Source organism: Ambystoma mexicanum, chromosome 1p (assembly GCF_040938575.1).
Source record: "Ambystoma mexicanum isolate Mex_15411 chromosome 1p, UKY_AmexF1_1, whole genome shotgun sequence".
NCBI classification, from domain to species: Eukaryota; Metazoa; Chordata; class Amphibia; order Caudata; family Ambystomatidae; genus Ambystoma; species Ambystoma mexicanum.
The window spans coordinates 1,102,500,036-1,102,513,171 of NC_090921.1; the positions used below are offsets into that span (position 1 = coordinate 1,102,500,036).

The following is a 13,136-nucleotide window of genomic DNA, read 5'->3' on the forward strand; positions in this document are numbered from 1 at the left end:
GCCACCCTAAGCCCTTCCCTGGGTGGTACCATATTGATTCTGGGGAGGCACAATCACATCCCACATCCCATATCTCACATCCGCAGCCCCAAAGACAAATCCTTTCCTCAGCCCCCTCCTCGCTCCCTCCCCACTCACCTGCTGGTCCAGTGCTTTGTGCTTGGGTCATGGCACTCCCCGGCGGCGACACCCGCCATGGAATTAGAAAAAGGACTAAATCCCTTTTCCTATGGTGGTGGCCATCTAATTTGTTTTTAAATGCACAAAGCATATCCCCCGTAAAACAAAAATGTTACTATTTGCCCCCTAGGCAATTCCAGGCTGTAAATAGCTATCAACCCCATTGGTGTGTGTATCTGGCCAGTAATGCCCCACTTCCCTCAGTGAGGCCCAAGCGGTGGGCCATTAATGGCCATTTACTTTTTTTAATTTATTGTTTTTTGGTTAATCGAAGTACCCTTTAACAATCGACATAGTAAAGATACATTTTACAATACAGACAAATCCAAATTTCTTTTAAAAACATAATAAAAATTTTAATATTTCATATGTAGACAAAATATCCCATAAAAGGTATCTCACATAAAATTCATATTCAACATCAATACAGCAATTCATTAACAAGAGAAAAAAACTACAGACAATCTCATTAAAAAGACATTCAGAATTATACAAAATAACAAAAACATATTCCTTAACCAGGAAGACATTCTATTGCTATTCACAAACCCTCTGTAGCATATTCTCCACTCTTCAGAATCTACAATTGGACTCACAAGTTCCTATTTTGTTGTACCTAAGGAGGATTTCTTTACTTAAAGTTCAATTCCAGCAGAATTTCAGGAAATCACTCCTTACCACCCGACTGGGGGAAATAGATAAAAAAGGAGCCAAAATTCCCATTTTCTTATGTGATCCTGCAAGATGAGACAAGGAAGAATAGTTATGCCTTTTTTTCTGGGGTTAAGATCCAGTCCCATATTCCCAGACGCTTTTTAGTGCTGTCTGGTCTATGTTGAAGCTCTTCCCGACTGGACCCAATTTCATGTAACAAACCATCACAAAAGATGGCAAGGGATTTCAATGGGCAAGAAGAGCTATGATTCTGCCCTGGATCATCACTTCATTTAAATCCCAGTAGAGAGTATCTAATTCTGCGTTCATGGTTTTTCACAGAAAATTAAAAAAGTTCCATATCCCCCTACTTCTTAAAGATCGAATAACCTATTCAAATCTAATAGCGGCAATGGGGAACGATTTTGGTAATCTAAAAAGTCTTCTCCTTATGCGTGCCTCGATTACTGGCAAGACATTTAATATAGATATGTTATATAAATCTATACCATAAATTAATTTTGGAATAATCTTGTCCTCATAAAATTTGAGGGCAGGTAGGATGGAACATTTTCCATCTTTTCCGTATACCCTACTAATCCGTGGGGGTTTGTTTAAAAGATACTCTCTCATTTCAACCTTATTAGGCCTACCAAATATTGGGATGCCCAAATAAATGAAGTGATTCGCTGTCTCCAGTTTTTGAGCTCCACTCCACATACCAGTGATTTAAGTATGCTCTTCCTTGTGAATAGAATGACCTTCATATTATCAGTATTAATATTAATAGATAAGGAGTTTCCTTGTGCATAAATCCCAAATGCATTGATTAATCTTTGTAGCCCCAGGGGAGTCAAGTTGAATAACAGGAAGTCATTCACGTAGGAGAGCCACTTAAGCTTCTGAAGGTTCAGCTTAGGCGGTGCAAAGGCCGATTAAAGAGACAGCCTGACAACTCTCCATTTTGGTTTATCCTTACCTGGATGTTAGATACAGAGTGTAGGGCTATTATTAACCTCAGTAAATCTACAGAGATATTCCACCTCGCCAGTTTTTGCCATTGTAGGTTCCTCTTAACTTTATTGAATGCTGAGCTTAGATTGATAGTCGCTATATAAGTCGTATTAACCCTGCCACTCAATGCACGTTTTGAACAATCCCCAATAGCAGACCATTCAAGTTGGTGCTGTGTTTTTTTTTCGAAACCCGGTATGTCACTTTTGGATACATCCTGACCCCAGAGCCCAGGCTTCTAGATGCTGAAGCAGCAAAGCCGCAAATACCTTGCTGTGAGCATCTCGATGGATAGCTACCAGTCATTCTTTGGGTCATTACGATTCTGCTTCTTAAATATGTGTTACATCCCACCGCACTTACCTACAGGTCCGGGGGGGCAATTCCCATCGCTGCTTGCCCTTGTCCTTCTGGCGACTGTACCCGCGATGGTGCAGGCAGACCAACACCTCTCCACCATTTATTGGCAGGCTGCAAGAAGCACCACGGTCATCACAGCGCTTCCGGGGTCCACAAGGCTGCATGCCTACATCATGGGGCTGCCTCACGGCCAAGGCTCCCATGATTGGTCACGGCAGTGTTCGGTTGCCAGGGCAACGGCCAATGCCAGAACTGCTTACAATCCACATAAAAGGGCAGCAGAATCTCCATTCTTTTAGTCTTAACGTTGCTGGTAGCCTCGGTTGCTGGTCCCTCGCTCTTAGACTTCTTGTTCCTCTTGTTTTTTCCCTGACCTTCCTTGGTTCCCTTCTCTCCTGTTTCTCCCATTCTCTTGATCCTATTGTGGTTGCCTCCTTGGCTTAATACCACCTGGCTTACTTTAGGGGTGGTTCCCTATGAATATTGATTGCTGCAGTTCTACCACCTCCCTCTTCAGTGGACACCACTGCCCTTGTATCACATTAATACCGGGAGGAGAGCCGGTGCTGTAGCGGGTCTGGTCCCCGACCTGGCTAAAGTACCCATTTGCTTGGAATGGAAGGCGGCTGAAACTAAGCAGGGCAATCTAGAAAGAGGAACTACAGTGATGGAATCAAATCAAAAAGGCTTAGGGCCAAAGTCAATAGGACAAAAGTCTTTTGCTCAAGATCACACAGTTCAGGGTAGTTCGCGGTTAAGTCTTTGCCAATAGTTGCGGACGAAGTTGGTCGGCAGAAAAGTTAGTTTAAAGAGTAGAGAAGGACAAGCCCTCGGATTGGCAAAAGGTTTCACACACCTTCACCGCGGCTGGACGAAATTAACAACCGGATTTGCACAGTACCTTAAAATGGAGAAGAAGCTGTAGCTGAGGCAGACGTTCCTGGCAGGTCCTGCAGGCTCACGGTTCCTGAAGCGAATGTTGGACTGACACGAAGTAAGAAGACTGGCAGGTCCTGCACTGCCCAGGGAAGAAACCAGCAGCAGTGCAAAGCAACGAATAAAAGGTGTGCTCCTTAAATCCCAAGCAGGGACCGACCTTCCTGGCTATCCGGTTCACTGTAGCTCTGTACAGCAAATTCGACCAGAGGAGGGAGTCCTGGCTTACAGTTTGGGCAAACTGGTTGGTCCCACCAGCTCAGGGGAAGAAGATTCCTGGTAGATCTTCTCTGTCATTGGAGCTTGAAGATTCGGACCCGCAGCAGGCCTTCACCGGGCGGTTCAGTCGTTGTAGGGGTCCTCTTCTGTCAGCTCCTCGTTGGTTCTTTCGTCCCAGTGGTGACTCTGACTTTCCAGTCCCAGAGACCTGCTTTTTATGCAGTTTTCCCCCCATTCAAACAGTCTGGCTGTCAATCACACAGCAGGGTGGCTGTCCCACCGGGACAGTCACCTAACCAATCAAACAAGAGTGCAAATTGGGTTACCAAGGGAACCCATGGCAGGGGTCCTAAAACCCCTCCCTCACATCCTGCCTACCCAGACTTTCAGGTGCCTAAATATGGCTTCTGTGTCGAAGCCCGCGAAAAGACGGTGTACAAAGGAACCAAACCTGGTTTGGCACGTGGAGTAAAACACGAGAAAGACATTTTCAAAAAGAAATGGCAAATAAACCCAGCCAGAACCATATAAAAACCTATATGGTCTAACGGGAATATGTTCGAGGCTACCAAGATAGCCTAAAACAATACCAAGGTTATTTAAGATAACCGCGGTAGCAAAAATAGGGTAGTTACCACTGCCACCAGCCAAGTCTTGATGAAAAGGGAGCAAAACAATGCTCCAAGAGAAACCGACAAAAAGGGATAAGTATTAACCCTCTCCAGTACTCTATGAAAGATAGTTTGTACTGGGTCTGTGGATTTAAAAGAGACTAATAAAGTCAATGGCAACTTTACATGTTCTGGGAGACAGTAGTCAGTCCTAGAAAATGGAGTCTGAGTTGGGAAGTCTAAAACACAACCCTGTGGCACTGCGCTAAAGGTGCTGTGTAACTGACAGTAAAATGATGATGGGCCTCATTATGAGTATGGTGGTAAGGCAACAACGGCGCCGGTATTGCTACCGGCACCGTTGTTACCATACCACCATACTACGATTTCTGCTCGAGGGTGCCTTTGCAGCCACCTGGTCTGACAAGGTGGCCGTACCGGCATCTGCGAGTAGATCTTGATGGTAATACCGGTACCGTTATTAATGGTACCGGTGCTACCACCCGCCCCATTCCATTGGGCCCTATGGGGCCGAATGGGGATGGGGAGTCCCTTATTACTGGCACCCGCAAATGGGCAATTACTGGGTCCGCCAAAGTCGTCATGACCCGTTAATTGCCCATTCGCGGGTGCCGGAAAAAAATGGATACCAGCAGCAGTTGTGCCTGTGCTACAGGCACGGCTACTGCCAGCCTTGTAATGAGGCCTGATGCCTGTGGAGTAGGTGAGGCTCCACAGTCTATGAACACAAAAATGTTAAACACACAGCAAAACACATGTAAGAGTGGGAAAAAAGGCTCACACTCTTACCAGGTGAAAAAAAAAAAATCCTAGAAATCCAGCAAAGCTGCTGAGGGACTCAGTAGGTAAGGGAAATTAGCCATTCTGGAGAATTCGCCCTAACACTTGTGAATCAAAAGAAAAATAGAAAGAGAACAAGAAGGCGAAAGGGAAACATGATTCCTAGATAGATGTTTCTCTTTACTTTAGCCAGGTACCCAACGAAATTATTGTGACCACAAACCAAAATGTACCGTCTTATATTTGGCATAGTTAAAGGTTAGCTGGAGAATTTGTCATAGAGGCGAGCAGGGTTCATAAAGAAACAGAAACTGTTTTTTGTTAGCACCTTTCCATGGATCAAAGACATGTGTAATTGTTTTGATGTAGCTGATGTATATAGTTTGTGCATTAGAATGTTGATAAGTGAGGTCAGTGTGTGATGTAGAGCAATCTAATGGAGTGTTTAGTATTGACTAGATTCCAGCATCGTTCCGCTGTGGAGGCTCACTTTTACATTTCCCGACGAGGATCCGTGAGTGAGGCCACAGAACTGTGGACACAAACGAAAGCAGTTGTTGTATAATTTTCTCAATAACTGACAGGAGACGGTGTTGCTTCAGGTGATGTCCTTTTATTAATATGTGACATCAACGTAGATCTGCAACTTATTAGAAAGGATTTGCAAAGGGCAACAGGCCCTCGAACAGTGGCACAGCTGGTGCGATAGTCAATAGTCTCTCCTTAGGCACAGGGGCCTCTGCTGGGGAGGAGCACCCAGGAGCACGTCTGACTCCGGTGCCTCGCTCCGTCTGAATCCGCGCTCAGCGCGCGGGAGCCGCACTTCCAGCCGTGCACAAGATCTCGCGAGACCAGCGGTCTCGCGATATCACTACACACCTCCCTCTGATAATGCAAAGGCAGTTTATTGCAAAACATAGTCATTGTATCTCACCGGTCTTCTGTGTTCCCTTCGTGGCTGATCGCCTCTCTCACTGCACACGTCCTGCTGGTCATCTTCTCGCCCTACCATGGGTGCATCCGCTTCAAACTCATTTTCTTCCACTTCTCTGCTATCTGTCTCCGGCTCTCGTTCTTCCCCTCTCTCATTGTCCATTACCCCTTCGGCTTCAGATCTTTCCAAGGTCTGTTCTCTCTCTTGCCTCTTTTCAAACATGGCTACTCTTTCCATGTTCCATGTCCGCCCATCTTCGGTGCGGACATGGTTGGCTCCTCGGTGAATCACCTTCACGGGCCTGGTGAACTGTGAGCCCATGATTTGATCCTTGGTCGGTAACCGTATTTTGATCCAATCTCCTTCTTTAACATCTGACCCTTGTTTGGTCCTTCTTCTTCTGTCGCTCCATCTTTTCATACGTGCCTTGCTGTTCTCTATTCTCCACACCACTTCGGACATGTCTACTTCTTCGTCTTCTCTTACTCTGGCCAACCATGGTGGCACTAGCGTGGAGGCTGCTCTCCTCCCTCTCAACATGCGAAAAGGGGAGATTTGGGTGATCCCGTTGGGAGTCAGTCTGTGAGCTGCGATGGCCTCTTTTGTTGTTTTGAGAGGGTCCATTCCGGAAGCAGTCGATAATTGGATGGCTCCCTTGATAAACCTGTTGGCCCTCTCGACAAGCCCATTAGCTTGGGGATGATAGAGTGCTGCTTTCTTCTGGTGTATGTGGTGCTTCTTCAGGAATAGTCCATGTCCCTGGAAATTAGTTGTACCCCGTTGTCTGTTACTAACTCATTGGGGAGCCCTTCCCTCTGGAAGATGGCGGTGAGGACCTCTATTACAGTTGCGGTCGTAATGTTGGGAATAAACTCGGCCTCGACCCACTTCGATAAGTAGTCCACTAACACTATGCAGTAACGATGTTCGGGCGCCATCGCCTCCAATGGTCCTATAAAGTCTAGCCCTACTTTTGACCACACCGCTTCTGGGGTTTCTGTGGGAATCATGGGCTCCTGTCCGATCTTCAGGCGCTTATCACTGTTGAGACACTCATGGCATCTCTCGATCATGGTGCAGATCTCCTGGTCCATGGACGGCCACCAGTAGGCTTCTCTCACTCTGCGACGTGTCATGGTGTTCCCCAGATGGCCCGCATGGGCCCTGCACAGAATGGTCTTCCTCATGCCTGTGGGCGGGATTACCTGGTCAGTTTTCATTATTATGCCGTCGGCTTCTGAGATCTCATCTGCCACTTTCCAATACGGTCTCATACCTTCTGGCACTGCCCTTTCATCTGGCCATCCATTTCTGATCCATTCTCTGATTCTCACCATGGTCGGATCCTTTCCGTCTTCTTCCATCCAGTGTTTCTCGCTGAGTTCCAGGTAGTCTGGCGCCTTGAGATCAGTAATGGATGCTACAATGCATTCTTCTAGCAAGAAGGTGGTGGCATTGTCCTTGCCCTCTGGCAATCTTGACATGCAGTCCGCCTGCGAATTCTTCCATCCCGAGATGTGTTGTACCTCAAAGGTGTATTCCTGTAGTTTTGCTGCGATGCGTGCTAATCTGGGCGTTGACACTTTGGTGCCGCCTGGGCTGAGCATGTGGATGAGGGGTTTATGGTCGGTTACTAACTTGAACTTTGTGCCCCACGCATATGTCCTGAAATGTTCCACGGCCCATGCACATGCTAGCATCTCCTTCTCTATGGTGGAGTAGTTTTGTTCGGCTGATGATAAGGCTTTCGAGGCAAATGCTACCACGTGTTCCGTATCACCTCTCTTCTGAGTTAGGACAGCTCATAGTCCATATGCACTGGCGTCCGTTGTGATGACTGTACTCCACTCTGGGTTGAACGGTTGCAAGCACGGCACTTCCACTATCTGACGTTTTATGCTTTCCACCGCTTTCTTCTGGGCTTCTTGCCACGTGTACTCCGACCCCTTTTTGAGGAGCTGGCGGAGCGGCGCTGAGGTTTCTGAGAATTTGGGGATGAATTTTGCATAGTACTCCGCCAACCCGAGGAATGACCTCACTTCGTCTTTGTTGGTGGGTTTAGGAGCTTTAGTTATGTCCTGCAGTAAGTTTTGCTTGGGACTAATGCCTTGCTCTGATATCTTGTACCCCAAATACTCAACTTCTTTTGCTTTGAATACGCATTTTTCATACCTTAATCTTACTCCCGCTTCTTGCAGTTTGGTTAGGACTGTTCTCAATGTGACATTGTGCGTCTGTTCATCCCTTGCATAGACAAGGATGTCATCCTGGAAATAGGCCACGTTTCTACCGTTCCGCAGTAGAGCATCCATCATTTGTTGAAACGCTGAGGCTGCGGATGATAAGCCAAATGGCATCTTGGTGAACTGGCACGTGCCAAACGGGGTAATGAAAGCAGTGAGTGGCTTGGACTCCTTGTGCAGTTGTATTTGATGGAAGGCGTTCCTCATGTCCAGTTTCGAGAATATTTTGGCTTCCTTCATCATGAGGATCAACTCATAAATGTTCGGCAGTGGATAGCTATCCGCAATAACCTCCAAGTTTAGGCTGCGAAGATCAATGCAAACCCTTAGCTCTTGTGAATTCTGTTTCTTTATGAGTACGACTGGGCTCAGCCACTCAGAAGCTTCAATTTCTTCGATGACGCCATTCTTCTTCATTCTGTCCAATTGGCTTCTGAGTGTGTCTCTTGCAGTTGCTGGTACTGGTTATACTCTGTGTTTGACCGGGACTGCATTGGTTTTGAGTAATATTTTGTGGACAAAGCCCTTGATGCGTCCTGGTTGCTCTGAAAATAGTTTAGGATAATCTCCTTTCGCTACTGGCGCACTCCTCCAACTGACTGACAGTACCTGATCCTCCGTGCTGGGGTCCAGCTTGATTTTCAGTTTCGCCTGGTCGTCCCACCCTAATACCGCCGGGCCTTCTTGACTAAAATAAACTTTGGTGGTGGTCTCTCTTCCTTTGAACTCTACTTTCCCTTTTATGTAGCCCAACAGGTCTACTGACGCACCACCAAAAACTGTAGGCCTGTGCCTTGTGCTGAGCACTTGGACCGTCTCTGTACCCATCATCTCTTTGTACGTGTGTAGGGGTATTATGGTGAGATCGGAACCCGAATCAGCCATGACTGTTGTCTCCAACCTGTTTATTTTGATTGCACAATGGGGTTTTTCTCTTCTGGCCCGTGGGCTGCTCACCATGATGACAGTAGGTCTCCCTTCATCTTCCGAGGACGATTCCCTCTCCGTGTTGTGTTCAGCGTTGACGCTCGTGATCTTCTTGTTGCGCCAACGACACACGATTGAGAAGTGTCCAATCTTCTTGCATACCGAGCACTCCTTGTCTCTCGCTGGGCACTCTCTATCGAAAGCTAGGTGCTTCGTGCTGGTACACCTGTGGCATTTCAATGGTTCTTTCTTCCCCCATTTCCCTTCTCTCGCGTCAAGTACTTGCCTCTCCTTCTTTGGGCGGAACGCTACTGCTTGTATTTCGGCAGGACTGTGGCTACTTGCGAATTCTTTCCTTCTACCTGCCGTTTCCTCAACTGCTTTTGCTATTTCAATTGCTTTTTCCAGCTGCAGTTCATTCTCTAAAATGAATTTGTCTTGCACTTTGCTGCTGTTGGTGTGAACCACCAGCATGTCGCAGATGAGACTCTCCGCATTGTTACCAAAGTTGCAGAGCGCCGCCAGTTCGCGCAGTTTAGTAACATAGTCATCAACAGGCTCGGACGCCTCTTGCTTGCGGTTATAGAACCGGATTCTGTGCAGGACGGTATTCTCCTTGCTAGCGAACCTTTTAACAAACCTTCTTACAGCCTCCTTGAAAACGTCGTCGTTGTCACTGGCTACCAGCTCCGGGGTGAGACTCTCAAACACCCTCTGCCCTTCGACGCCGAGGGCATTAAGTAACATCGCCCTGCGTCTTGCCGCCGAGTAGCCCGCACCACCCAAGGCCTCTACGTACGTTGTGAATAAGGGTTGCCATTGTGGCCACGGAATGGCAGGTCTACCTGGAGTTTGCAGGAAGGGCGGTGGTGGTGTCGCTCCTTGCATGGCTCCGCGCGGGCTTCAGTGGTGATCCTCGTCGCCAATTATGTTGTGTAATTTTCTCAATAACTGACAGGAGGCGGTATTGCTTCAGGTGATGTCCTTTTATTAATATGTGACATCAACGTAGATCTGCAACTTATTAGAAAGGATTTGCAAAGGGCAACAGGCCCTCGAACAGTGGCACAGCTGGTGCGATAGTCAATAGTCTCTCCTTAGGTACAGGGGCCTCTGCTGGGGAGGAGCGCCCAGGAGCAAGTCTGACTCCGGTGGCTCGCTCCGTTTGAATCTGCGCTCAGCGCGCGGGGACCGCACTTCCGGCCGTGCACGAGATCTCGCGAGACCAGCGGGTCTCCCGATATCTCTACAGCAATGCATTCGCACGAGACGGCCCCCCCCTAAAGAAATCCCCAAAAGACGCGCATTCGCACAAGACTGTCTGATCTTGTAACACGATACAAACCGTTACTGCGCATGCGCGAAATCGCACGTTTGTTCACAATCATTGTAAGCTGCTTTCAAAGTGAAGAATGGGGCAAAGCATGGGGATACAACGCTAATATGCACACAATTAAGCAGAGCTAAGCAATACAAAGTGAAGAAGGCGTTCAAAAGCATTTTAAGACTAAGTGGAAAGTGGGACACAACATAGAGATACTAAGCTCTAAGCAAAGTTAAGCAATATAAAGTGAAGAAGGCATAACACAGAGTTTTGTGCAAACAACACGAAATAAGACAACAACAAATCCTGCAGTAGTACTGTGCACAGAACGGCTATGACTGGATTACCTGGACCACCTGTCTTCATGGCATTTACAGGCCCAGCTAAAGTAAAGTGGGCTCAATGGAAGAAGGGATTTGCTCATTACATCAGGGCCGCATGTGGAAACTCATATTCCATGGACAGGAAGGTGTCGTTATTAATGGACTTTCTAGGGTACGAGGTACAATGAATTTATGACACCTTACCGCCCTTGCCAGATGAAGGGAATGGTGATAACACGAGTAATTTGGGCAGTGTTTTCATCCAGAATGTCGCCACCTCTTCACTCCCCTTCAAATGTTTGTTACCACTTCTCCCTTCCCTGCACCCTTTCCCTCTAAATCCAGCTCTTGGTCATAAAGAACCCTAACCCTGCCTGCACCCACCACAATCAAGAGGAGCTATTAGGAAAAATGTAGGCACAAGAAAGGCACTCCATGAAACTTCCGAAAAAAGTAATGTTTTTTTCTTTTTGATGGCTCTAAAATATGTTTGTTTGCCATCACAAGTGCGTGAGAGCACAGAGCTATGGCATTTAAGGACAGAGGCATAAACAGGCTGGCATAGGGTCTAAATATCTTCTTAACCCTCTTTTCTATCCGCATGAGTATCTGAAATGCAAAGCAATTAGTGGTAGATGGCTGAAGATACATTTCCTATATAATATATATATATGAATATAAGCAAATAAAGCCTCAAAAACACTTACATGTCGGGTGATTAGAACTGAATGAGGTGCATAAGAAGCTGCAGGAAACAAGGACCACAGCTATGCTTATGTGCAGATGTGTGATTATGGCCAGGCTACTTTCTTATGTGATTTGTGTACTTTTCATGTCCGGTCTGTAAAGAGAATATTTTAGCTTGTGAAACCCAAATATTAACAAATATTCATGCCAACAAGAACAATAAATAAATGCGGCTAAGTGCCTAAATTACAGACTCTTTTCTAATCCTGATTCACCCCTTAAACAAAACATGCAAATATGGGCAGATCATTTATTCCCACTGTATGTGCCAAAATGCAAAGTCTCTAGGAGTGATTTGGTTCGCAGAGTATGATATTCAAAGCAAGCAGGGCCAAGCCATAGGGTTTTGCACTTGGAGTTGTTTATTACATGTATATATTATTACATTTCCTGTTTCTGCTGGGGGTTAAAACAGTAGTTACATTTGCCAGATATCATAACTCAAATCATTCTGGAGCCAGCCATGAAAAAGTCGCTTTATTTTCATAGACTTGAGTTTTTACAGTCAGAGGAAAGGCACCGACTGATAGTGCTACACCAATACTGTGATAAAACAAACACACAATGCGTTCTATATCTGAACTTATCCAGGGAGAAGGCATCTGTTCTTGACTTTCTCCAGGGCCCTCTTAACATCCTCATTTCTCAAAGTGTAGATAATGGGGTTTAACATTGGTGTTACAACAGTAAATAATACAGCAGCCACACGGTCTTCCTCCAGCGACGCCTCTGTTGTAGGTCGTACATAAGTGAAGAGGGCTGTCCCATATAGCATCACAACCACTGTTAAGTGTGCAGCGCAGGTGTAGAAAGCTTTACGCCTCCCCTCCTGTGAGCGGATCCGTAGCAGAAAAGTGCTGATGGAAATATAAGAGAGGACAGTCATCAAAAATGAAGCCATCCCCAGAGAGCCGGCGACCACTGACAGGAGAAGCTCATTAAGGTGTGTATCAGTACACGCCAGCCTTAGGATAGGTTTGATATCACAGAAAAAGTGTTTGATTTCATTAGATGCACAGAAAGGCAATCGGCATGTCATAACTGTGTGTAGCATGGAATGTAGAAATCCCATAAGCCAAGAGCTGGAGGCCAGGCTTACATACACCCTGCAGTTCATGATGGTGGTGTATCTCAAGGGGTTACAGATGGCAACGTACCGATCATAAGACATGGCTGTTAAGAGCAGGACCTCAGTGCTACCTAGGAAGTGGAAGAAATGGAGTTGTGCAATGCAGCCTGCAAAAGATATGGTTGGCTCCTGAGCCAAGAAATTTACCAGCATTTTAGGCACAGCCACAGATGAGAAGCAGATATCCAAGAATGAAAGGTTACCAAGGAAGAAGTACATTGGAGTATGAAGACGAGGTTCAATGATGGCAATGACCACTATGGTGAGATTCCCCAGCATGTTGATAATGTAGACAATCAAAATTATGCCAAAGAGAAAAGGCTGTAAATGCGGAAGATTTGTGAGTCCAAGGAGAAGAAATTCTGCCACCAATGTCTCATTGCGCTGATCCATGTATATTTATTCAAATCGTCCTGCAGAAAAAAATACAATGTATCAGGACTATATACATGTCAATATTACATTATAAGATGGCACTTCTGAGATCATCTATTGCAGGAAGAGAAACTATCTCTGATTATCTAGAAAACAATGGTTCTCATGATGACCAGCTGACCACTACTGACCACTGTTGACAGAAATAGCCTATACATATCCCCAATTGCCTTCCAGAGGAGAAATTCATTTAAGACAGATTCTTGTTAAAACGTATGTTATGTTATGTTATGTTATGTCATGTTAAGGTCTGATAGTGGTAGCTCCCTTCAGACTTAAAAAAAGGGGCAGGTAAATCC

General features: G+C 46.1%; 1 protein-coding gene across 1 annotated transcript; it reads right to left on the reverse strand.

The window, feature by feature from the left end:
• Positions 1 to 11,856: 11,856 nt before the first annotated feature.
• LOC138526866 (olfactory receptor 12D1-like) lies at positions 11,857 to 12,795 on the reverse strand. The gene has a single exon (XM_069637670.1). It carries the CDS (start codon positions 12,793 to 12,795, stop codon positions 11,857 to 11,859), a length of 939 nt encoding a protein of 312 aa, XP_069493771.1.
• Between the last annotated feature and the right edge of the window lie 341 nt (positions 12,796 to 13,136).